The 23,242-nt window shown below is 60.5% G+C and overlaps 4 protein-coding genes across 6 annotated transcripts; 2 read left to right on the top strand and 2 right to left on the bottom strand.

Annotated features, from left to right (window-relative positions):
• The first annotated feature begins 67 nt into the window (after positions 1 to 67).
• Positions 68 to 2,511, top strand: LOC128800903 (fumarylacetoacetate hydrolase domain-containing protein 2-like). The gene is made up of 8 exons (XM_053966408.1): positions 68 to 84; positions 692 to 873; positions 1,310 to 1,526; positions 1,598 to 1,657; positions 1,738 to 1,900; positions 2,045 to 2,153; positions 2,222 to 2,309; positions 2,386 to 2,511. The coding sequence occupies exons 2-8, from the start codon at positions 695 to 697 to the stop codon at positions 2,446 to 2,448; spliced, it is 879 nt and encodes a 292-aa protein (XP_053822383.1). The 5' UTR covers positions 68 to 84; positions 692 to 694; the 3' UTR covers positions 2,449 to 2,511.
• GPAT2 (glycerol-3-phosphate acyltransferase 2, mitochondrial) lies at positions 2,512 to 10,238 on the bottom strand. Its single transcript, XM_053966270.1, has 23 exons — positions 10,234 to 10,238; positions 9,574 to 9,920; positions 8,951 to 9,030; positions 8,214 to 8,330; positions 8,069 to 8,142; positions 7,301 to 7,411; positions 7,007 to 7,135; positions 6,289 to 6,388; positions 6,084 to 6,217; positions 5,908 to 6,007; positions 5,618 to 5,824; positions 5,294 to 5,404; positions 5,006 to 5,091; positions 4,821 to 4,915; positions 4,643 to 4,713; positions 4,167 to 4,407; positions 3,630 to 3,778; positions 3,458 to 3,535; positions 3,251 to 3,376; positions 3,050 to 3,170; positions 2,897 to 2,947; positions 2,733 to 2,788; positions 2,512 to 2,657 (listed from the first exon to the last, which is right to left on the bottom strand). Exons 1-23 carry the CDS (start codon positions 10,236 to 10,238, stop codon positions 2,541 to 2,543), a joined length of 2,706 nt encoding a protein of 901 aa, XP_053822245.1. The 3' UTR covers positions 2,512 to 2,540.
• Positions 10,125 to 15,864, bottom strand: ELMOD3 (ELMO domain containing 3). The gene is made up of 10 exons (XM_053966401.1): positions 15,649 to 15,864; positions 15,297 to 15,366; positions 14,933 to 14,995; positions 14,621 to 14,712; positions 14,404 to 14,530; positions 13,650 to 13,772; positions 12,943 to 13,073; positions 12,390 to 12,466; positions 11,751 to 11,878; positions 10,125 to 11,285 (listed from the first exon to the last, which is right to left on the bottom strand). The coding sequence occupies exons 1-10, from the start codon at positions 15,715 to 15,717 to the stop codon at positions 11,131 to 11,133; spliced, it is 1,035 nt and encodes a 344-aa protein (XP_053822376.1). The 5' UTR covers positions 15,718 to 15,864; the 3' UTR covers positions 10,125 to 11,130.
• On the top strand, positions 15,005 to 22,746 carry RETSAT (retinol saturase). 3 transcript variants are annotated; one of them, XM_053966371.1, is made up of 13 exons: positions 15,005 to 15,160; positions 15,889 to 16,042; positions 16,691 to 16,776; positions 17,075 to 17,257; positions 17,813 to 18,057; positions 18,549 to 18,750; positions 19,237 to 19,434; positions 19,527 to 19,646; positions 20,167 to 20,305; positions 20,454 to 20,563; positions 20,837 to 21,003; positions 21,386 to 21,545; positions 21,952 to 22,746. In XM_053966371.1, exons 1-13 carry the CDS (start codon positions 15,040 to 15,042, stop codon positions 22,095 to 22,097), a joined length of 2,031 nt encoding a protein of 676 aa, XP_053822346.1. In that variant the 5' UTR covers positions 15,005 to 15,039; the 3' UTR covers positions 22,098 to 22,746. The 3 variants fall into 3 exon arrangements, with proteins under 3 accessions (XP_053822346.1, XP_053822345.1, XP_053822347.1); XM_053966370.1 differs by lacking the exons at positions 15,005 to 15,160; positions 15,889 to 16,042 and having other exon boundaries at positions 16,127 to 16,776; XM_053966372.1 differs by lacking the exons at positions 15,005 to 15,160; positions 15,889 to 16,042; positions 21,386 to 21,545 and having other exon boundaries at positions 16,127 to 16,776.
• The last annotated feature ends 496 nt before the right edge of the window (positions 22,747 to 23,242 follow it).

Raw genomic sequence — 23,242 nt, 5'->3', positions numbered from 1 at the left:
GCGGGGGCGGCACGTGACGTGACACGTGACGGGGCGATACCGGGGCCGCAGCGCCCCCTAGCGGAGCGGGGGAGCAGCCGTGTGGTGGGGTGGAGGGGGCCGGGGGCCTAGGGAAGGACCGGGAACGGGGGAATGACCTGGACTGGGGGGGATCCGGGACTGGGGGGGATCCCCGGGAACAGGGGAATGACCGGGACTGGGGGGGATCCGGGACTGGGGGGGATCCCTGGGAACGGGGGAATGACCGGGACTGGGGGATCCCCGGGAACGGGGGAATGACCGGGACCGAGGCGGTCCGGGACTGGGGGGAATGACCGGGATCGGGGGGGTCCGGGACTGGGGGGGATCCCCGGGAACGGAGGAATGGCCGGGATAGGGGGGGTATCCCCTGGGCTCGGGGGCATTCCCGGGATCGGGGCTGTGCGGATCTCGGGGCTGGGGGGGGGTCCCTTGGGATCGGACTGAGTGGGCGAGAAACGGGAGGGGGGGATCCCCCGGGCCTGGGTTTGTGCGGGACCAGGGGGATCCCTGGGACCGGGCTGAGCGGAATCGGGGTTGGGGGAACGTCTGGGGACAGGGAGCGCATCCCCGGGACTGCCGGGATTCTGGGGATCGAGCACCGGGGTTGTGTGGGATGGCCGGGGCGGGATCCCCCCGGTGCCGGGATTCATCCCGAGCTCCGGTGCCGCAGGGGATGCGCGGGGCGCTGCGGCTGGTGCGGTTCCGGGGGGCCGCGGGCGGGGGTCCCCGGCTCGGGCTGGAGGAGGCGCCCGGGGGGGACCTGGTGGATCTGAGCGCGGCGGAGCCGGAGCTGCCGCGATCCATGCGGGAATTCCTGGAGATCGGCCCCCGCGGGCTGGAGCTCGCCCAGAGGTGGGTGAGGCCAAGGGTGATCCCAGAGGTGGGCGATCCCCAAAGGGGGTGACCTTTGGTGACCCCCAAAGGTGGGTGCTGCAAAAGCCGTCTGCCCCCCAGGGGTGGGGGAGCCACCAAAAGGAGAGGGAACCCCAAAACAGGAGTGGCTACCCAAATCCGCATGCTGCTTTGGATGACCCCAAAGTGGGTTACCACCAAAAGCTGCCCCCCCCAAAAAAGGTGGGAATTCCAAATCATGGGTGATCCCCCATGACGCATGACCCCCAAGAGTGGCTGACCCCAACGAGTGGGTCCCCTCAGCTGTGGACACCCCCAAAAGGAGAGTCCCTAAAACACAGCTGATCCTTCCGGATGTCCCCCCCCAGGAGCGTTGCCCCTGAGAAAGGGGTGCCCCAGAGCGTGGGTGATGCCGAGGGTGGCTCTGCCCCTACAGAGCGCTGCAGTCGGGGCAGCACCGGGTGCCTCGGGCAGCCACGCAGCTGCTGGCACCCGTTGGGGACCCCGAGAAGGTGATCTGCGTGGGGCTCAACTACCACGACCACTGCCAGGAGCAGGCCGTGAAGGTCCCCAAGGAGCCCCTCATCTTCAGCAAGTTCCCCAGCGCCATCACCGGGCCCTTCGATGACATCGTGCACCCGCAGGACACCAGCGTGGGTAGCCCGGTCCCGCCCGCGGGAACAGCCGCCGGGGGACTGCGCTCCCAGCCCTTCTGTCCCGGCAGGAGCTGGACTGGGAGGTGGAGCTGGCCGCCGTCATCGGGAAGAGGGGACGGCACATCGAGGTACGCCCTGCCCTGCCCCGGCCCGGGGGGTCGGTGGCAGTGTCCCCCTGCGAGCTGTCCCCAGTCCCCGCTGTCCCCAGGAGGCGGCGGCGCTGCAGCACGTGCTGGGCTTCACGGTGGCCAACGACGTGAGCGCCCGGGACTGGCAGATGCGACGCAACGGGCGGCAGTGGCTGCTGGGGAAAACCTTCGACACCTTCTGTCCCCTGGGGCCGGCTATCGTCACCAGGGAGGCAGTGGCAGGTGGGACAGGGATGGGACAAGAGCGGGACAGTGTCCCACTGATGGGATGGTGACTCTTTCTCAGCTGCCACTAGTGCCATCACAGCCCCACGTTCCCCCGTGTTTTTCCCCACGGTGGCACTGTCCCCATGTCACCTCCTGCAGATGTGCACAACCTGTGGATCCGCTGCAGCGTTAATGGGCAGCGCGTGCAGGACAGCAACACCCGCCACCTCATCTTTGGGGTGCCTGCCCTCGTTGCCTGGGTGTCCCGGTAGGAAGGGGGGGCCTGGGGACCCCCAAAGCCCAGGGGGCCATGGCTGACACCTCCTGTGCCCCCAGGTTTGTGACACTGGCCCCTGGGGATGTCCTGCTGACAGGGACCCCTGCGGGAGTAGGGGTCTTTCGGAAACCACCCGTTTTCCTTAAGGTGAGGGGAAATGGGGGCTCAGGGGGGGCACGGTGAACCCCACGGGGACGGGTGCCACCATGTCCCTGCCTTGCAGCGCGGTGACGAGGTGCAGTGTGAGATTGAGGAACTGGGCACCATCTGCAACCGGGTGGTCTGACGGAGGGGAGGCGCCCCAGGCCCCACCGCCCCCTCGGGGTCAATAAATCCATGAGCCACTGGGTCACTGTGCCCCATTTATGGGTCTGGGGGCTACAGCTGGGTGAACTGGTGGATAAAGGCTGCCAGCTTCTCCCGGTTGGATGCAGACTGGAACGGCTGGGAGAGCTGCAGGGCGGGTCCTGTGGGGGTCTGCAGCTCCTCCAGCACCTGAGGGGGCACAGGGAGGTCAGGAGGGGAAAGAGGGGGCAGCAAAATGTTGGGGGGCTGGGGAGCTGCGCTTACCCCCATGTCCTTGAAACTCTGCATGGAGCTCAGGGCCAGGCTCCTGTCGGGATACCCTGTGGGGAGAGAGATCCCCAGGGAACCCCCAAATGCCACTTCTCAAGAACCCTCAGCCTGGCTCAGGGGGGTCACTAAAAGCAAGACCTCCTCCCCCCTTGACTCACCGTCCTCATCCTTGGCCAGGAATTCCAGCAGTGCCTCCACGTAGTCTTCCTCTGCAGTGGGGAGGGGTGTCAGATCCCACCTCCTGGGGGCTGCAGCCCTGCCTCAGTGACCTCAGGGAGTCCCAGGGGGTTCCCCACTCTGGGGGGTCCTACCAGGCTGGGGCCAGGGGGGTCGCTGCAGGAACTCCACAGCCCGGCTGTAGGTCTGCAGGACGGGGCTCAAGAGGCGGCAGAGGAAGAGGAGGAAGCCAGGGAAGCCCTGGGGCTCGCGCAGCTGTGGGGGGTACACGGCCAGATGTGGAGGGAAACCACCCTCCCCCCAGCCCGGGTGGCAGTGGGGGAACCCCCCAGTACCTTGTAGCACTGCTTGGGCACCCCCTGCTCGCTGTCACTGTCGCTGTCATCAGTGAAGAACCCCAAGGAACGTCCCTGCCAGAAGTGCCGGGGGGCCACGTCGCAGCCCCTGCGCTCACTCTCTGCCTAGGGGGACAACGGGTTGTCACCTCACCTCAGAGCCACCCTGTCCCTGTGGCCCAGGAGAGAACTTGGGGTATCACCCACCTCCTCCTCCTCCAGCAGCCCTCCAAGGATGAGCTTGTCCAGGATGTCCAGGCTGTGGCAGTCAGGAGGCTGGCAGGGCTGGGGACACAGGAAAGGGGTGACAGGCCAGCCCTGTGTCCCCAGCTGGAGCCCCAGCAGGGCTGGAGATGACAGGCCACCCCCATGTCCCCACCTGGAGCCCCAGCAGGGTCGGGGGCAGCAGCTGCAGTAGCTCCAGGATCTTGTGGAGCAGCTCATCCCGGCTCAGCACAATCCTGGTGAGGCTGGAGGGCGGCCCCAGGATTGGCAGCGCCTCCAGCAGCAGGGCACGGATGGCAGAGGCTGATGGGACAGGAGTGTCACCAGTCCTTGAGTCACCAGATAGCCCAGCACCCCTCAGTCCCCCAGTGTCCCTGACCTCTGGCATCCCCAGTCCCCCCATCCCCATTCCCCAGTGTCAGTAACGCCCTGCATCCCCAGTTTCCCCAGTGCCACTGAGTCCCCCAGTATCACCAATCTCCCTGGCATCACCGACCCCTGGTGTCCCAAATTCCGATGTCATCGACTCCCATGATACCAACAACACCCCTGGTGTTCTCCAAACTGCAGCCATCACCCCTTCCCAGTGTCACCTGCTCCCCCACTGCCTCTAAGCCCTGGTGTCACTGATTCCCACAGCATCCCTGCTCCCTGGTGCCGCCCTGTCCTCACTCCCAGCGTCCCCACTCACCGCCCACGGCCTCCCCGGCCAGGTGGTGCCGGATCCCTGCCGCCAACTGCCCCAGCCGTGCCCGGGCAGAGGCCTCGGGGGGCCCCAGAGCCCTGGGGGACCACAGCGGGGGCTGCAGCAGCCGCAGGCTGTGTCCCACCAGCGCCCGCAGCTGCCCCGAGAAGCCCACGGCCCAGCCCCGCAGCAGGAGTTGCTCCAGCAGCTCCGAGAAATCCCACATCAGCTGGGGCAGCAGCACGACCTGGGGGAGCAGAGGGGGATTCTGAGGGGGATTCCCACTGGGAATGCTGCTCTGAGGAGGGGTGATTCCCACTGGGAATGCTGCTCTGAGGAAAGAAGGGGTGATTCCCACTGGGAATGCTGCTCTGAGGGGAGAAGGAGTGATTCCTGCTGGGAATGCTGCTCTGAGGAAAGGAGGGGGATTCCCTCTGGGAATGCTGCTCTGAGGGAAGGGAGGGATGGAACCCTTCTCCCACCTCCTGGTGCCTGTGGAGCAGCAGCGCCGCGGTGATTCCCACAGCCATGATGGCGGAGCAGGCACTGGAATCTGCAGTGGGGGAGAGGCACTCATTTTCCGGGGGGCATTAACCCCCACCCCATTCCCGAGCAGGGAATACCATCCCAAGGGATGCAGGGACCCCCTGACCCCCTCACCGCTCAGTGCGTGTAGCCCCAGCGCCGTCACCAGAATCTCCTCTTCAGTCCCCAAATTGGGACTCGAAGTCCCCACGTTCCCCACATCCAGCGGGCTGGGAAGTCAGGATGAGAGAGGTGAGAAGTCAGGATGAGAAGGGGAGCAGAGATCCAAGGGGAACACTGCCTGGGGCTCAGCTCCTCACCTCCTGCCCAGAATGGTGGGAAGCAGCAGCTGCTCTGGGTGATTCGCTGTGAGGACTGGCCCGACAAGGTTGTTTTCCACAAATTCCTGGGAATGAGGATGAAGGAGCCGGTGGGTGCTCACAGCCTTCAGCATCAGCTCACTCCATCCCTGGATCCCCAGGGCTGGGAGGAGCACGGATTTCCCCAGCATGGATTCTAGATCCCCCCAGGCAGCTCAAACCCCACCAACATCCCAGGAATAATCTCCCAGTGCCGGGATGGATCCGGGGGATCCGCAGCTGCCGTACCCGTAGGGAGAAGGGCTGAGAGAAATCCACCTGGGCACAGCCACGGTGCCGGCAACGCAGGGCCTGGAAAGCTGCCTGGAGACACGAGCCAATCCCGAGGGGCTGAGTGCGCTGCCAGGAGGTGGCATTGAGGGATTAATGGCAGATTTGGGGGATGTCACTCCCCAGGGATGCTCCCAGAGATCTGCGGCGACACCTCTCCCCAGGGGTCTTCCCAGAGATTGAGGGGAACAGTGCTTCCTAGAGGTTTTGGGGAACACTGATCCCCAGGGACAGTGCCAGCGATTTGGGGGACCACTGCTGACCCCCCCAACCCCCTCTCACCGCTCCATCCTGCTCCACTCTGCCAGGAGCCACATCATAGGCGATTCCCACTGGGACCAACAGGACGTCGGGCACAGCTCCGTCCCGCAGTGCCCGAAGCAGGCGGAGCAGCCAGCGCCGAGCGGGGTCCGCCAGCCGCAGGGAAGCCAAGGGCTCCTCCAGGAACAGGACGAGGGGCTGGCGACTCCGCAGCACCTCCTGCACGTACTGGGGAGAGACTGGGAGTACTGGGAGCTGCCAGCACTGCCCCGAACGTTCTGGAGGGATTTTTCAGCCCAAGTTGCACCTACCGCATCCAGCACAGCCCCCGGGAGCCCCTCATCCGGGTCACTCCATGTTGGCGCCATTCCTGAAGGCAGAAAAATCCCTCCCAGGCGTTGGAGCAGGGATCTGGCAAGGGAAGGACACCGTGGGCAACCCCTGCATCCCCTGGATCCTCCAGGAGCATCCCACGGTGCTGCCTTACCGCAGGCGAGGGCTCGTCTTGGCGCCCACAGTCACCCTGGGCAGCCCGATGCCCTGGGACAGGAGGATGAAGGACAGCAGTGGCCCATCCACCTGGGACTGGTGGCTGCACAGGAACACCAGCGGCACCTCGGGCTGCAAGCAAGGGATCCTGGGCTGAATTCCTGACGTTCTAGGGGCAGGGAGCGCCCGGCCGGGCTCCCTACCGTCCTGGCAGCTCGCAGCACCATCTCCAGCTGCCCCCGGTGCAGCTGCACGCCCAGGAACAGACGGGTCAGGAGCTTGGGGAGCAGCCAGTGGCACAGCCTGCGGGAAAACTGGGAATGAGCCTTCCCCAAACCCTCCCGGCTTCAGTTTCCCCTACTCATCCCTGCTCAAAATTCCCACTTTTATCACACGTGAAGGGTCACGTGTGATGAGACATCCTCCTTTTCCACTGGCAACCAGAGCTGCCATCGGGAATCCTGCATTCCCTCCATCTTCCTGTCCCACTCTGGGATCCCCAAATGCTGTTATTGCATGGGGAATTTCTTATTCCCAGGGGAATACCTTCCCTTTAACGGCTCAAAAGTACTCTTTATTCCCACTGGATCAGACAAGCAATGAAGCCCCGGATTCCCAGTTGTCAGTGATGGGATGGGAAAGGGAAAAGGAAATGGAAAATTTTCTCTGCTTCCCTCCCTCCTGCAGGGTTTGGATTTTCCCACTCCAGCTCCTCAGAAGGAATTGGGGAAATGGCCCCAGGAGCTACAGAGGACCCCGAAGTGAGCCAGCCAAAGGATCCCAAAATATCTCCCGAAATATGCTAGCACATTCCCCAAAAGGATCCCAGGAAACCACCCAATGGATCCACGTGCGTCCCCTCAAAATCCCAAAAAGGATCTGTATCCATCCCCCAGAATATTTCCCTGGAAGATCCACGACCTCAGCAGCAGAGGGGAGAGCGGGGCCTGGATTTCCCCCAGGATCTGGCAGATCTCCTCCTTCCAGCGCCGCTGGGATCCCTCATCCCCTCCAGAGCCCGGCTCCTGGCCGGAGGCAGCATCCTGCACCCTGGGGAGAGCAGGGCAGGGGGGAGCACCCAGCATCCACGTGTTGGGATGAAGAGAGCCTTGCTGGCTTCCAGGATCCCACCGACCAAAAGGACCTCCCAGAACTGGGAGCCAGCCCCTCCTGTGGGAGGGTGATCCTGGGATGGCCCCAGCTGCTCCCACCCACCTCGTGCTGCTGCAGATCCGCACCAGGAGCTCCCCGGGGCTCTCTGCTGGAATTTTCCATTCCCAGGCTGCGAGGAATCCACAGACCCTGCGGACCAGCCAGCCCCGGAACCTGGAGGGGACACACAGTGACCTCCTGGCTGGGGAGGCTTTTCCACCAGGATCACAGCCTCCCCAGCCTGCCTCTCTGCCAGATTCAGGACTTTTCTCCCCATTTCACAGCTGGAAATGTTGAAGCACCAGTGAATTGATGCTTCAGGCTGCCCAGCAGGAAGGAAAACTCGCATTCAAACCTGGGATTCCCAAATCACAGAAATTTCCCAATCTATCCCCTATTGCTCCCTAAAGGGGAGTGGAACTAAAGTGATCTGGCACCCCAAAAATGAAAATATCTGGAAATGGCTCTGTGGCAGCTCCTGCCCAGAGGAAAGGGGGGGATAACCATAATTTTGCCTTTCCTGGTATTTTTCCTTCTAGGGGGAAGTGGCTGTTTTCCCTTTTCCCTGTGAGCCAGAGAGAACAACAACCCTCCACCTCCCCGTTCTTCCCACCAAGATTCCAGATAAAGGCATGACCCCAAATCCCCAATCCCACGATTGGACCCTCAGAGACGCCACTTCCAGCCTCCCAAAATGGATTAATGAGCTCGGATTGCAGTAACGAGGAAGTGGGGAGGATGGAGAGGGGTTCCCACAGACATTTTGGTGAAATGTCGGGGGAGGGAAGTGGTTTGGCAGGTCTTTTGTGTACAGAACTCATCCTTCCTCACCGTGTGTCCGCCTCCGTCATGCGGCTGGCGTCACGGAACCCGAGCGCGGCGAGGTCCTCGGGATAGAACCCATCCTGGCAGGAAAAACGGGATCAAGCCCTGCCAGCGTGGACCCCTGGCGTCCTAGGACCCCAGACTCTCCTACCCAGCTCCTGGGGGTGCAGGTCTGGCAGCAGCGTCCCGAAACCGGCCGGTGGTATTTGCCCAGGAAGGGGATGAAAGCTTCCAGCTTCGGGCCCGAGTGGCTGATCCACGTTTGAATCTGGGGAGGGGAAAGAAAAACGGAAAGGGGCATCTGGGAATGCCAAATGTGGGTGGATACACTCCAAAACGCGCTTGTGGTGTGGGGGTTTCAGTAACAACAAGGAATAAAGGAATTTTAGCTGAGACAAGCTGGTGGCACATCGTGGTGACTGTGTGGACCTGGATCAACCTGGATGCAGGGGAATTAACCTGGTTCTGGGGGATCAGCACCCTGGCACTCAGTTTTCCCTCCCTCAGAGACACAGATCCAGTGGGATTAACCCACTTCCAGTGGGATCACCTGGGAAATATGGGGCTGAGGTGACTCAGTGGGATCTGAGGAGACCCCAGACCCTTCATTAGCCCTTTCCATCCCCACCTCCAGAGTCAGTGGGGACCCTGGAACACTGGGATTCCAAACTGGGCCCCAAACTGGGATCCCCCTTCCCTTTCTGAGGAGTGGGGCTAAAAAATTTTATTTCTTAAAAAAAAGAAGGGGAGAAAAAAAAGCAAATTTGGTTTAAAATGTAGCTGGGGGAGAGGCAAAGAAGGGGGAAAATGAAGAGACCCCAGTATGATTTGGAGGGGATTCACGAGGGGCAGGCTGGTGGCACAGAGTGTCCCTGTGGTGTCACATACCCTGGGGGATGGCATGGCTGGGGAGACACCCCCAAACTGGAGAGAAGAGGCGCTGGCACTTGAGGGTCCTGGGAAAAATCCTGCAGACACAAACAAATTCCTATGGAATTGGGGGTGGTTGAGGGGCTTACACAGCCCACACTGACCCCTCACACCCCACATCCTTTACAGGGTTTGGGGGAGTTACACACCCCACATACCTTACAGGATTTGAAGGGTTACACACCCCACATTGACCCCCCCACACCCCCTACGGAATTTGGGGGGTTACACACCCCACACTGACCCCCCCACACCCCACATCCCCTACAGGGTTTGGGGTGTTACACACCCCACACTGACCCCTCACACTCCACACCCCTTACAGGGAATTTGGGGGGTTACACACCCCACACTGACCCCCCAGACCCCACATTCTCTACAGGACTGGAGGAGTTGCCCCTGCACACCCACACGGCCCGCCAGGCCCAGCTCTGGGGCAGCACCCCCGCACAGCCCCCACGGCCCCCAGGACCCTCGGGCTCACCCCGGCCCGGCCCCACGTCCCGCTCGGCCCGGGGGGCTCGGCCCCACCGCCCTGCGGCCCTCGGGGGGTCACGGCCCTCGAGCCCGGCCCCGCTCACCGCAGGCCCCGCGCTCCGGCCCGGCCCCGCTCCGCCCCCGGGCAGGCGGCCGGAACCGGGCCCGGCCCCGGCGGAACCGGCCCGGGACAGCCACCGGCGGGTCCTCGTCACCCCGGGTCCCCAACACCGCTGGGGACACCAGCGCCAGCCCCGCCGTGGGCTCCCGGCCCTGTCCCTGTCCCCCAGGGCCAGCAGCCCCCCAGCCCCGGACGCCACCACCCCAGGGCCACCAGCCCGGTCGCCGTCCCCAGCTCTGTCCGTCCCACGCCTCCGGACCCACGGGGCTGCAGCGGCCGGGAAACGCCGAAAGGCCCCGGTTCACCTGCGGAGGGGCAGGGGCATCGCACCTCCGGGATCACCCCTGGAAAAGGGGGGGAAAAAAAGGAGAAAGGAGAGGGGAAAGGAAAAGACAAGGAAAAAGGCAAACAAACAAACTAGGAAAAGGGTGGTGGAGCCTCTTCTTGGTTTTTTCCTCATCTTTTTCTTCCTCCTCTTTTCCTTGTCCTTTCCATTTCTTTTTCCCCCTCCTTTTTTCTTGTCTCTTTGCTTTTATTCTCCTTTTATACCATCCTTTTTCCCTGTTTCCTTTTCTATCCCCCCTCCCTTATCTCAGATACCACTCCCAAATGTGTTCCCACAGGTGCAAGACTGACCCCCCACCACATCTTTGTTCCCCCAAAACATCTGAAAAGGATTCCCCTTTCAATTTCCACAATAACTCAAGATCAGGAAAGCAAACCCCAAATCCAGGCTCCTTTTTCTCCATTTATTTTATTTTTTTTTTTTCCATCCAGCATTCGCAGCTCTCAGGAATCATCGCTCTCTCAGGGGGGCTGGGGCCACAACATTCCATTCTCCCCCCAGCTCCCACTTCTCCAAACCCCTCATTTCTCTCCAGATTTGTGCTTTGGGGGCTACCTTTCCCCATTTTTAGGGGCCTGGGGACATTCCCAAGCACTGGCCCCGAGCTGCTCCCAGAGGGAATAACCCTTCCCCTCCTCCTGGGAGCTCTCAACCCTTGCCTCTCTCCTCCACAGCACCTTTTTCACCCCAAAGAGGACTCTGGGCACCCCAGTTCGCCTTTCCTTCCCCCAGATACAGAGTCCAGTGGCAAATCCAAAACTCTCTTTCCCACCAGATCCCTCATCTCCCCTCTTTAAGAACTTTTGTGGGTGCTGACAGCCCACAGTGACCCTGGGGGGTCTGACACAGCCCCCCAGAGTGGGTGGATTCCCATTCCAGGCGCTGCTGGGGCCGGGATGGGATCCAGGAACCCAGCACCACCTTCCAGCTCCACCTGGGGAGGGTAAGGACCCAGGTGGGACCCTGGATTTGGGGTGGGGAGAGTGACTATCCCAGCACCAGGCTGGGTGGCTCATGGAATCCCCTTTTCCACCACCTCCTCCTCCTTTGCTTCCAGAAAGTTCCACCTGGAGCAGGCAAAATTCCAGCTCCTTCCTGCACCCCCAAACCAGGGGGAACACTGGTGTGTCTCCCTCCAAGGGCTGATCCACCAGCAGAATTCCCAGTGCAGCATCCCACTTCATGTCAGACCAGTCAGGAATCTCCCTCCAGTTCCACCCCAGGGTCACAGATGATGGTGAAGTGGATCTGGGAGGAGGGAGAGGAGGGAGGCCGAAGGCTACGGCTCAGGTAGGCTTCCAGGGATTTCAGCAGCTGCCTTGGCTTCTTTTTGGTGGATAATTCCAGCTCTGGAAAGGTCAGAGGAAGAAAAGGTTGAGAGGAGTAGGCCTGGAAGGTGTCAAGGGTCCAATACATTCCGTGTCCCGACATTTTCCCTTGGGAAAGGGCGTGCTCGTGCTTTCCTTGGGAGGAGGGAGCACAGTGCCAGCCTGAGCACCCTGAAATTGGAATGTAGGGAAGATGGGGCGAAGCTGGGGCCCAGCAGTGCCAGCTGGATCCTGGTACTTCAGGGATACACTAGTCCCACTGACAGCATTCCTCTCTGGAGTAAATAATTCATGGAGAGGGGTTAAGCCTGCTCCCTGTGGAGCAGGGAATGTCCCCACATGTCCAGCATCCCCCTGGGGTGGGAAACGGGAGGAAAACCACCCCTGGGATAGGGAAAAACTGGAAAAACCTCAGGCATGTTTGGACTCCCTGGGCATTGCAGCCCGTGTCATTGGGCTGGGGAAGGAGCAGCCAGGAAGACAAACCCTTGAGGAAGAAGCCGGCGTCGGCCACGGTGCCGTGCTGCTGCTCCCAGAGGCGGGAGAGGCGCAGGAAGGCGGCGGCGTGCAGGTCGTTCAGCACCCCGATCACCTGCTGCCGCCGGTTGCACTCCCTGCAGAGGGCAGAGTAAAGAGATTACAGACAGTTCAAGGGATCATAAAAGTCTTTAAATATGTGGTTTAGGCCCTGCTAGTCTAGCTAAGCTAGCAATAGGTTGCAAGTTCCCGTGAGGAGCAATTCTTGGGATTGTAATGGGAAGTCCGTTAACATGGATGCCTACTCTTGGAGAGGAATAGAAATCTGCACTTCTATAAACAATAGATCTGTCCTGTGAGAATCCACTAAGGAAATACGTGAACACTTGTAGATGGAGAGATTCTTACACACGCAGCCACTTTTTAACCAGTGAATTGATTAGCAAGAAAACTAGCAGCCACTTGCAGTTACACACGAGGTCTGTGAAAACTGTATAAAATGAGTTATGTGAATAAAGAATTGGCTTTTCTGCATGAAGAAACTGAGTCCCATCTGATTCTTATTACAACAGGAGAAGGCTCAGCCCCCTTCTGGGAAGGGGAACAACCCGGGATGCAGCTTGAGACCCCAAAACTAACCCAGCTCACCGGGAGAGCCGCTCCTCCTGCAGCGCCTGGATGACGATCCGGGTGATGTTCACGGACATGATGCAGAAGGGAAAATTCTGGGAAACAACCAGAATTCCAGCATTAAGGAAGCTCAGCTGGAAAACCCTCCTCCCCTCTGGCCCTTAGACACTGCATCTGTGCATCCACAAATCCATGCACTGGGATAACAGCCCTACAGATCCAGGCTTGGATGGATGCTGAGGGTTGAGCCTCTCTTGTACCCAGGCTTAAACCCGGACTAAAATGTCCCTACTCATTCCCATTTTCCTGTTGCCCAACTCTCCAGCCTGTTTATCCCACTCCAAGCCAGTACCAGATCTCTAAAATCCCATTCCCAGCATGAATGCAGCACTTGGAGCTCTGTTCCAGCCCAGATCGGGGCTCTTGGGCACCACCTTCTTCCCCTCATGAGCACGAGGTGGTTCAGCATCCCAAAAAAAACTCAGAAGAGGAGCTTTTTGTTCTTTCCTCTCCTAGAGCATTGGGAATTCCAAGGGAGACCCCCTGGCAGGGAGGAGGGGGAAGGTCATGCCTGGGTTTCATGCTGGGAGAGCTGGAAAATCTCCCGTGCCAGCGGCAGCGTCCGGGAATCCAGGACAAAGAACAGGATCTGCATCAGCCCCAGCATTCCCGTCCCACGCAGGTCAGTCCCAGGATCCACACCTGGGAAGGACAGCATGGAGTCACTTCCTGCCACCTTACCACTTCCATGGGCTGTTTATTCCCTGCAGTCCCTGTCCCTGCACTTCCAGAGCCCAACAATCCTGGGGATCCCCTTTCCTGAGGGAAAGCTTTCAGGCCGTTTCCCTCATGGGGCCATCATCTCGCTCATCTGGGCATTGCCCCTGCTCCACCCCACCACTCCCATGCCCACACCTTTCCAGGAATTACCAGCTTTTTTAGGAACATGGTACTGGGACGACCCAGCCAACCAGTCCAGATGTTGTACTGGGGCCAGTTTGTTTTAATTCTTCTATGGACAAAAGGATTGAGAGTGCCCCTGGGAATTTTGTAGGGATATGGAGAGGAGTGGGAGGATTGGGGGGATCAATGCCTGGGATCAATTCTAGGGTCCAAGAAGGACATTGAGGTGCTGGAGCATGTCCAAGGGAGGCCAGTGGAGCTGGGTCTGGAGCACAGAGAGTGGCTGAGGGAGCTGGGATAGAACAGGGTGGTTCCAGGGGAGGTTTGAATGGATTTTGGGGATCTCCTCAGGCAGAGGGCTGCTCCCTGTCCTACCCTGGAAGCCCAGCTCCTCCCAGTGTGCCCCGTAGCGCGGGCAGCCCAGCCTGGAGCGCATCAGCTGCCGGTAGATGGTCTGCAGGATCCGCATGTGCACCCGCTCCGAGTCATCCAGGGCACCTGCAGGGAGAGAGCCAGCACCCAGCTGCCTCAAAACACTCCTGGCATCTGAAAAACATCCCTCAGTGCCCCAAGAACTGAGGCCCCCAAAAACATTCCTTGGCACCTAAAAAAAAACACCTCACGTCCTCCAAAAAACCCTCCTTGTTACCTAAAAATGCCCCTTGGCACCGTAAAACCCTCAGCAGCCAAACCCATGCCTCATGGCACCCTAAAAATCCCCTCCCCCCCCCGTTTCTCAAAAACACCCCTCAGCACACAAAAGATGCCTCTTGGTACTCAAAAGACCCCAAACTCACCCCTCACCACCCTAAAAAACCCACAGTGCCCAGAAAATGTCCCTCAGTGCCCAAAACCAAACCCACACCCTCCAAAAATGCCCTCCCAGCACCTAAAAAGCACAGCTTTGCACCTTGAAAACCCCCTCGGTGCCCAGAAAAGGCCACTCGGCCCCCAAACCCACAGGCCCAAGGTTTCCATGTGTGTGCCACCCCCTCATGCCAAGGGAACGGGTGATTCCCACCCCATTTGCCCCCCGACTGAGGGGCCGTGGAGCCAGAGCTCCCGTCGGCAGCTGTGCCCGTAGGGAGCAAGGATGAGATCCAGCAGGGCACAAAGGGGACCCACTCACACTGTGCCATGGCCAGCGCCAGCTCCTGCTCTCCCCGGAGCTGCGGGCAGAGCCGGGGGGGCCCGCGGAGGCAGCGGAGCAGGGCAGCCAGGGTCCCGCGGCGCCCCGGCGCCCGGAGCTTCCCCTGCTGAAAGAGGGAGAAAGAGCCCGAGCCCCTCAGGCAGAGAGGCCACAGGCGGGGCAGGGGGCAAGGAGCGGGGCCGGAGCCCGGCCGTACCCGGCTGGCGGAGAGCTCCGCGCTCTGGAAGTGCTGCAGCGCCTCGGTGAAGGAAATCGGAGGGGGAGCCGTGCCTGGGGTGCCCCCCAACCCTGCGGGGAGGCAGGGAGCGGGTCAGACTCTCACTGAGCTCTGAGTGCTCCCCCGGAATGATCCCCGCTTCCAGGAGAATGAAGCCGTGGGGAACAAGGGGAAGATGGAAGCGCCCACCCCGTGCCGCCCCTGCACCGCAAATAACGCCCCCAGCTTCGCCCGCACCCCTCGTGCCCCCCACCTCCTTCCCCCCTTCCAGCTCCCTGTTAGTCCCAGTACCTGACTGGATCTCCTCCAGAGCCTCCCATTCCTCCCGGGCCTGGCGCTGCTCCTCGCTGATCCCTGCCCAAGGGAAGGGGCACAGCAGTCAGATCTGGGGGGCAGACATGCAGTGGGGCGTTTCCTCCCTTCCCCCAGCCCCGCTCAGTACACCCTGGGGCTGTGTTTCCTTTTTTCCAAGGGAAATCCCATCCGGAGCCACCCAGAGCGCCACAAGGTTTATCTTGGGTGAGTTTGGGGAATGATCTGGGACCAGACGGATTTGTCTGAGACATCCCCCCTCTGCTTGATCCCTGGGGGCTCGTAGGTGCTTTATGCAGCAGGAAACGCCACGATTGATCCAAGGGAAGCAGGATAAGCTTACCAGGGTCCAGGGGCTGCCCCTCTCCGAGCACCAGCTCCTGCAGGACACCTCCGTGCCCCAGAGCTGCAATCTGAGGGGGACAGAGGGAACACAGCGTCACCCCCGCGACAGACCCCAAACACCAGCCGACCCGGAAGTCCAAGCCTTTCCCTCAGGGAACAGCCCCTGTGCCCCCGGGAAGGCGGCTCAGGCCCCTTCAGGGAGGGTCTGTACCCTCCGGACGATTTTATGTGGTTCTAATGGTAGAAACAGAGCTAGGAGGGGAAGTGGGGGGCTGAGACCCCTGAGGTGGGGGGCCCCGCGGGTCTCGGCTGGGGGGGCTGCGGCCGGACACGCCCGGAGAGAAACTTGCCGGGAGGACAAGGCGCTGCCGCTCCTCCGGCCGCTCCTCCGGCCGCTCCGAGCCCCCGGCGCCGCTCATGGCCTGCGGGAGAGAAGGGGGGTCCGCCGGTGGGAATGGGGGTGTCCCAGCGACTGAAACCCCCACAACCACCCCAGCCCCTCAGGAGCCTCCTGCTGCCCTCGCTGCCCCCAGCTCCTCAGGAGCTCGTTCATGCCCCGTTCAGCCCCTAAGACTCCTCTGACCCCTCAGCTCCCCCCGGCCCGAGACCGCTGTACTGCCCATGCGCGGCCGCGACGCACGCCGGGAGCTGTAGTCTGCGCCTCCGCCCGCTGGGGAGGTCGCGCGGGACTACAATTCCCGGCGTGCACCACGCGACGCGGAAACGGAGGCTCACGTGGAGGAGGTGGGACGGGGCGGGGCCCGGTGGGGCGGGGCGGGGCCCGGTGGGGCGGGGCGGGGCCCAAGCGGCGGAGCTGGAACGGGGGCGGTGCGGTGCCCGGAGCGGGACTCTGGGCTTCCGGGGTCTGCAGCGGGGCGACCAGTCCTGGCGAGCAGTGCCAGCTGCCAGTGCCCAGTGCCAGTTCCCAGCTCCCAGTATGCCAGTCCCAGCTCCCATTATCCCAGTGCCACCTCCCGGTGTCGCCAGCTCCCAGTGCCAGCTCCCAGTGCCCTAGACCAGCTCCCCGTGCCCAGTGCCAGCTGCCCAGTGCGGTGATACTGCCCAGTGCCAGCTCCCGGTGCCCAGTCCCAGCTCTCAGTGCCCAATGCCACTTTCCAGTCCCAGCTCTCAGTCCCAACTTCCGGTGCCCAGGACCAGCTCCCAGTGCCCAATGCCACTTCCCAGTCCCAGCTCCCAGTGCCCTCCCCCGCTCCTCCCCGCGGTCCCCCCGCCCCGTGCCCGCTCTTCTCGTTCCTGCCGCTGCTCCCGGCTCCTCGGGGTAGAGCGGGGCTCCCGCAGCACCATGTGGCTGCAGGCGCTGTTCTTCCTCGCCCCCTTTCTCCTCCTCCTCCTCGTCCTCCTCTCCCTCATGCTCCCGCGGGTCTCGGGCAGCCGCAACCCCTTCGCCACGGACAGCCGCCGCCCGCCCGCCCCGCTGGTCACCGACAAGGCTGTGCGCAGGACCGTCGTTAAGACAGGTACGGGACCCGCGGGGCCACAAACCCCCCCGGCGGGCTTAGAGCCGGGATGGCATCGCCAGCCCAGGGTGCCATCGGCCCAGGACAGTATCACCGCAGGGTGGATCATCCCCCGGGACAGCACCGCCCCGGGCTGGCATCCCCCCAGGGTGGCACCACCCCGGGCTGTCACGGAGCCCCCCCAGGGTGGCATTGTCCCCCCCAGTGTCACCCCCGCGGTGCCACCTGCTCACCGCGGTTTCAGGGGGTTCCCCGTTCAGTGGGGTGCCCCCCCAGTGACACTCCCCTTTCCCCGCAGTGTTCTCGGCGGAGAAGGTGCCCCCGGAGCTCGATGCCATCGTGGTAGGCAGCGGCATCGGTGGCCTGGCAGCCGCGGCACTGCTGGCCAAGGCTGGCTGGCGCGTGCTGGTGCTGGAGCAGCACGGGAAGCTGGGGGGCTGCTGCCACACCTTCACCGAGAAGGGCTTTGAGTTTGACACCGGTACGATTCAGGGCCCCAAATTCCCCCCGGATCTGAGAGAGGGGCGCGGGATACCCTCAGGGTGGGAGTCGCGACCGAGGGCTCCCCTGCGCACACCTCGTGCTACACAAACCATTTTCCTGCTCTTCACCCCAAAACTCTGCGGGTGTAGGATACCAAACCCCCCAAATTCCCCATATCCAGCCCCTGTGTAATTCCCTGCATGGGGGATGTCACCTCGGGACACATCTTGCTGGCACACTTCTTGTGTCAGGACAAAGTCGGGCTCTGCACGTCCTGAAATCTCCTGGATTGATTATTTACAGCAGAGATGGAAAGCAAAGTGTAACAAAACTCCAAAATTACCAGCTAAAAACACTGTGGTCAGTGCCATTCACCCCAGCTGGGAGGCGGGTGTATCCCAGATTTTCCCTTCCACGTGGAGCTGATAGGATGGGGATGGATAAATAAGAGGTGGGTTTGGCGCGTCCTGGGGTGGGTAAATGCAAATAAGGGAAAAAAGTGAAAATAAGGGAGAAAAGAGGAAAATAAAGGGAAAAAAAATGTCTATTTTAGGGATCCACTATGTGGGGCAGATGCAAGAGGGCTCCCTGATGCGGTTCCTGGTGGACCAGTTGACGGATGGGCAGCTGGAGTGGGCCCCGCTCCCGGCCACCTACGATGCTGTGGTTTTGGGGGACCCCCAGGGTGCTGGCAAGACCTTCCACATCCATTCTGGGAAGAGGGAATATTTCCAGAGGCTGAAGGAGCAGTTCCCTGGTGAGGCAGCAGCCATCGATGAGTTCCAGCGGTTGGTTAAGGTGGGATAACACCAGGGGAGTTTGGATCTGAGGGGGGTCGCACAACGAGGGGAGCCCCCCTGGCGCCTGGATGCTGGGCACCCCCAGGGAATACCGGCATCACCCCAAAAGCGTTGGGAAACATGTGCAAAATCACCCCTTTCTGCCTCAAAAATGCAGCATCACAGATGTTTGGGGGGAGATTTCTTTAAATAAGTAGTTCTTTAAGGAGTTGGGGCAGAGTTCTTGAAAGAAGTTTTTCTGAAGAACCATTTTCTTGGGGGGGGAGTTTTTTGGGGAGGTTTTTTGGGAGGACCTTTCTGGAGGAGTTTCGGTGGGGAAGCTTTTTTTGCGGAAGCTTTTCTCAAAGGAGGTTTTTGAGAGAAGGTTTTTAAGGGAGCCAGTACTCCTCTTGCCCACAGCTCCCCAGGCTGCCTAGCAGTGAATTTAAGGGGAAAAAAATGCTTTGGAGCATCTCTGGGGCATGTCTGAGCCCCCGGCTCTCCCCGCAGAGCGCTGGCCGCGGGGTTGTGCTGCTGGGGATCCTGAAGATGCTCCCGAGGTTCCTGGCTGGGCTCCTGATCCGCTCCAGGCTGCTTCCACGCCTCTGCTCCTTCTGCCACCTGGCCTCACGCAGCCTCAAGGAGGTGGTGGATGGTCTCACCCCCAACCCTGAGCTCCGGGCTGTCCTCAGCTACATCTTCCCCACCTATGGTAGGTGACCAGGAGGCCCTGGGATGACGTTAAACCCTTTAGAAACAGAAAAAAGGTAAGAACCCCCTTTTTTGCATGCTTTTGGAAGGTTTGCAGGGATGCTCATTGCAAGGATGCTTTGCCAGCATCCTTGTCCCCAAGTCACTGGCAGGTGACATGTCCCCATTGCTCATCTCCATCTCTTTCCCTCCGCGTTCTTCATCTTCCCCATGGGGTGACATCATTCCTGTACAAGGGAATGTTCCAGAGCTCCCCCTTCCCTCCCCCCCCTCACCTGGGCTTTGCTCACAGCCCCCCTTGCCTTAGTCAGGTTGGTGACCACGGGCTTTGCCATGGGGACACCCACACCTGATGTCCTCCCTACTCCCCCAGGTTCCTCACCTTCCTCTCAGTGTCACATCCAGGGTGTTCCTTATCCTAAAACATTTAGGATAAGCACCAAACTCACGATTTGCCCAAACCCACCTCGGCTGCCCCTTTTCCCAGGTGTGCTCCCTTCCAAGGCCAGCTTCTCCATGCACAGCATCCTTGTGAACCACTTCCTCCACGGCGCCTGGTACCCCAAGGGTGGGGCGGGGGAAATCGCCTTCCACACCATCCCCGTGATCCGCAAGGCTGGAGGCAACGTGTTTGGGAAGGCGCCGGTGCAGAGGATCCTGCTGGACGCCCAGGGCAGAGCCTGCGGTGAGCACCTGTGACAGGGCAAGGGGCTGCTCCCAGAGCGGGGTTCCTTTCACCAGCACCTCATTCTTCCCCCTCTGGATTTCCCCTCCCAGGTGTGAGCGTCAAAAAAGGCCAAGATTCGGTGGATATCTTTGCTCCCGTGATCATTTCGGACGCCGGGATCTTCAACACCTACGAGAAGCTGCTGCCGGCGGAGGCGCGGGCTGTGCCGGGTGCGGCGTCAGCGCCGGGCTCCGGCAGGGTTCCGGCATTAATCCTGTCCTGAGCCTCCGTGGAAAGCCGATTTGCCAATTAACACTGGCAAACCCCCTTTCGCTCCTGTGCCACAGCCCTCAAAACCCAACCCCGGGGGGTTTCTTCATGGGGGGGTTTTATTCAGGTTAAATTAATTGGCCCAAATTGGCTGCAGTTTGTGAAGTCCTGGTTTGGTGTGAGGATTTCCTAAAATGCACGGTGCAGGGCCCCGAAATTCATGGGAGTTGGTGGAAAGTCCGCTTAAAGTTGGATTGCCAGAAAACCTTCTGAAAGGGGCAAGGATGGGGGGAAGGGGACAGAGGTGCTTGGGAAGGGGCACAGTCAGGTGGAAGAGTCACAGTTGGGTGGAAGGGGGATGGTTTGTGTGGGTGGGAAAGGACCAGGATTGGAGAAACTACTTCTTTGTAGCCGAGGATCCTAGGAAAGCCTGATTTTCCCCAGAACAGACTAATTCCCCTTTTTCCCTCCACGCTGCAGAGATCCAGTCCCAGCTCCACATGGTGACCCACGGTGAGGGCGGTTTCACTGTCTTCGTTGGCCTCAGCGGCTCGAAGGAAGAGCTGGGGCTGGAGCCCACCAACTACTTCATGTTCCCAGGAAATGACCTGGATGGAATGTAGGTTTGGCTTCACCTTGGATGTGCTTCGCTGAGCATAAGGAGATGAATTCCTGGGCAGTGACTCAGAAAATGGGGGTTTGGCCATAAGGAGATTTCAGGGGGAGGGGTGCCCTGAACCCCAGCTCAGCCCTTCCCTCTCGTGCAGGATGACGCACTACCTGGCCTCGTCCAGAGAAGAAGCTGCCAACAACATCCCTTTGCTCTTTGTCACCTCGCCATCAGCCAAGGACCCCACCTGGGAAATGAGGCACCCAGGTGAGGCTGGCACCACAAATGCTTGTGAGGGGCTTCAAAACTCTTGTTGGGGTTTGGTCATCCCAAACAAGGAGTTTCTACTCAGCTACCCATGGTCAAAGCTGCTGAGCACGGGGCTCATGGAATGCAGTCTTTGGGATACCTGGATGAAGGACACGGAACCCCAAAGATCTGGGGACATCCTCCGAGTTTGGATGGGAAGGGTTTGGGGCAGCAACAGGGTGGGATGAGGGTAGGCACAGGGACAAGCACCCCAGCCTTGTCCTCCTGCAGGTAAATCCACGCTGGCCATCGTCACCTTCGCCAGGTACGAGTGGTTCGAGGAGTGGAAGGACAAGCAGGTCCACAAGCGGGGGGATGACTATGAGGACCTGAAGAAGACTTTTGTGGATGCCATCATGCAGACTGTCTCCAAGCTCTACCCTCGCATCGAGGGCCGGGTGAGGAAACTCGGGGTTCAGGGGTCCTCCAGCTCCTCTCTGGGTCCCTGGGTCTGGGTCTCTGGTAGACCTACCCATGACCATGGTGTCATGGAATGGTTTGGGTTGGAAGAGACCATAAAGCTCATCCAGCTCCACCCCATCATGAGCAGGGACACCTTCACCAGACCAGGTTGCTCCAATCCCCATCCAACCTGGACAGACCTGCGTGACCATCCCAGGATGATCCTCCAGAACCATCCTGGGACAAAACCTGGCCAGAACCACCATGCCAGGGTCTGCCAGGAAACCTGTCCCGGACCGTACCCCCACAGCCAGGTTCCTGCAGTGGCCCCCCCGTGCTGCTGCCCCTGCAGACCACCCTGTCCCTGTCCCCCCGCAGATCGAGTACCTCTCGGGTGGGACGCCCCTCACCAACCAGCACTACATCGCCAGTCCCCACGGGGAGATCTATGGCGCCGACCACGGCATCCCCCGCCTGCAGGCCGAGGCCATTGCCACCGTGCGGGCAGACACAGCTGTGCCCAACCTCTACCTGACAGGTGACAGGGCCAGCAGCATCCTCAGACAACGACAGCTCTGGGGGAGCGGGATGTGGGCGGAGAAAACCTTCAATCCTGAAATGGAATAAAGGGAAGAGCTGCTGTGGGGCAATGGGATAATGCCTGGAAAAGCAGAGTTCCGTGGTCCCAGGGGAGGAGGAAAGGGCTGTTCTCCTCCAGCTCTGGGAGGTTGTCTCCTTGCCCAGTGCACGGTGGGGCAGGATGAGGAGTTCCTGCTGGAGACAGGGGAAGGTCAGACAGAGAGGGGGCTGTGGGTTCAGACCCCAGAGATGCTGTGGGGGCAGCTGGAAGGTGATGCGCAAACCACCACTGATGGTTGGCTGGGATGGAGTGGGGAGTGAGGGCTGCTCACAGGGGGACCTCATCTGCTGCTCTCTCCTTTCAGGGCAGGATTTGTGCCTGGGGGGTTTCATGGGAGCCCTGCAAGGAGCCATCATCTGCACCAGCACCATCCTCAAGCGCAACCTCTACGCAGACGTGGCATGGCTGAAGATGCGCTTGCAGGCCACCAACTCCAAGAAGGGACACTAAAGCCTGCCATCCCACCACCAGGGACCCCTGCTCTCCAGCACATCATCCCCACCTCGCTCTCAGCTGTCACACACCTGTAGCAGACCCGTTTCTATGCCAAGCTGAGGGATTTCATCCAGGGCGATGCCATTCCCATTCCCAGAGAGATTGTGCTGGACCTCACCCCCACCAAAAAAAAATGCATCCCCTTCCACCATCATGTCCAGTGCTGGTCCCTGGCCATGAAGGGAGTCCCCAAGAGCTGTCGTGGCCAGGAGAGAAGTCAAGATAATCCCAAAACAGGTGGCACCAGCAGCTCCCACAGTACCAGCAGCTCCTGTGGCTGCTTGATCCCATCGGGATCACTGACCCCAGCCAAAGCCCACCTCCATCTGCAGCCCCAGAGCTGTCTGAGAGCAGCAGGCTGTCCAGTGCTTCCAGAGTCATTTCTGGGAGCAGCAGGACCCCAGCCTCCCAGTATTCCCAGTGTTTGGGTGCTGCTCTCCCCCATTGCCCCAAGGCATCCATGGCACAAGCTCACACTCCTTTAGCAGCAACAAAGTCCTTCTGTCTGCTGGTAAAAGCTTGGGAACAGGATGAAAGTCCTCTCCAGATGGGAAGGGAAGCACGTGAGACTAGAAGTAATAAAACAGTGATCATGATCCTAGGATTTGTGCCTCGTGATGGGTCAGTGGGGCTGGGGGTTGTGAGGGAGAAAAGAAGGCGAAGGGAAAGCAGAATGGAACGTGGAACGGGAAGGGGAAGGGAGCTGTGGCACAAAACCCATGAAACTGACACAGATATTCCAGATTTGGTCACAGGACAAGTGCCCAGTGCTCACCAAAATCCCCTGAAACATCTCTATCCAGGTAAAGCAGCTGCTGGATGAGAACGTCCCACTTTTTGCTAGGTTTGGGCAGAATTGGACTGGCACAGCATGAGGTTTCAACTGCTGCCAGTTAAATCTGGTTTGATTGTGGGGTTTGGTCCCTCCTTGATCGCTTCCTCACTCCCCAGCTTCCCACCACAGCCCTCCATCCCAGTTCTTTTATGCTTCATGCCTCTTTTTTGGTGCTCTCCCCACAGGTGTCTCTCCTTCAGGGTACAGCCTCGGTCATCCCCACTGTCCCCATCTCTCCCAGTGGTTTGTACCCCTTGGAGTACTG

Source organism: Vidua chalybeata, chromosome 28 (genome assembly GCF_026979565.1).
Source record: "Vidua chalybeata isolate OUT-0048 chromosome 28, bVidCha1 merged haplotype, whole genome shotgun sequence".
In the NCBI taxonomy this organism is placed as follows: Eukaryota; Metazoa; Chordata; class Aves; order Passeriformes; family Viduidae; genus Vidua; species Vidua chalybeata.
This window is presented reverse-complemented; position numbering and strand designations above follow the sequence as displayed.

Coding starts and splice junctions, on each gene's coding strand:
- ELMOD3 (XM_053966401.1), bottom strand. CDS start 15,717: ATGAGCGGCGCCGGGGGCTCGGAGCGGCCGGAGGAGCGGCCGGAGGAG. Junction 14,996..15,296: donor GGGGCAGCCCCTGGACCCTG/GTAAGCTTATCC, acceptor TCCCTTGGGCAG/GGATCAGCGAGGAGCAGCGC. Junction 11,879..12,389: donor CAGGAGGAGCGGCTCTCCCG/GTGAGCTGGGTT, acceptor TGCCCTCTGCAG/GGAGTGCAACCGGCGGCAGC.
- RETSAT (XM_053966370.1), top strand. CDS start 16,404: ATGCCACTTTCCAGTCCCAGCTCTCAGTCCCAACTTCCGGTGCCCAGG. Junction 19,647..20,166: donor GGAGGCGCGGGCTGTGCCGG/GTGCGGCGTCAG, acceptor TCCACGCTGCAG/AGATCCAGTCCCAGCTCCAC. Junction 20,306..20,453: donor GGAAATGACCTGGATGGAAT/GTAGGTTTGGCT, acceptor CCTCTCGTGCAG/GATGACGCACTACCTGGCCT.
- LOC128800903 (XM_053966408.1), top strand. CDS start 695: ATGCGCGGGGCGCTGCGGCTGGTGCGGTTCCGGGGGGCCGCGGGCGGG. Junction 1,527..1,597: donor TGCACCCGCAGGACACCAGC/GTGGGTAGCCCG, acceptor CTGTCCCGGCAG/GAGCTGGACTGGGAGGTGGA. Junction 1,901..2,044: donor CACCAGGGAGGCAGTGGCAG/GTGGGACAGGGA, acceptor CACCTCCTGCAG/ATGTGCACAACCTGTGGATC.
- GPAT2 (XM_053966270.1), bottom strand. Junction 4,714..4,820: donor GGGGCTACACGCACTGAGCG/GTGAGGGGGTCA, acceptor CCCCCACTGCAG/ATTCCAGTGCCTGCTCCGCC. Junction 3,779..4,166: donor GGCCGGGGAGGCCGTGGGCG/GTGAGTGGGGAC, acceptor CTGTCCCATCAG/CCTCTGCCATCCGTGCCCTG.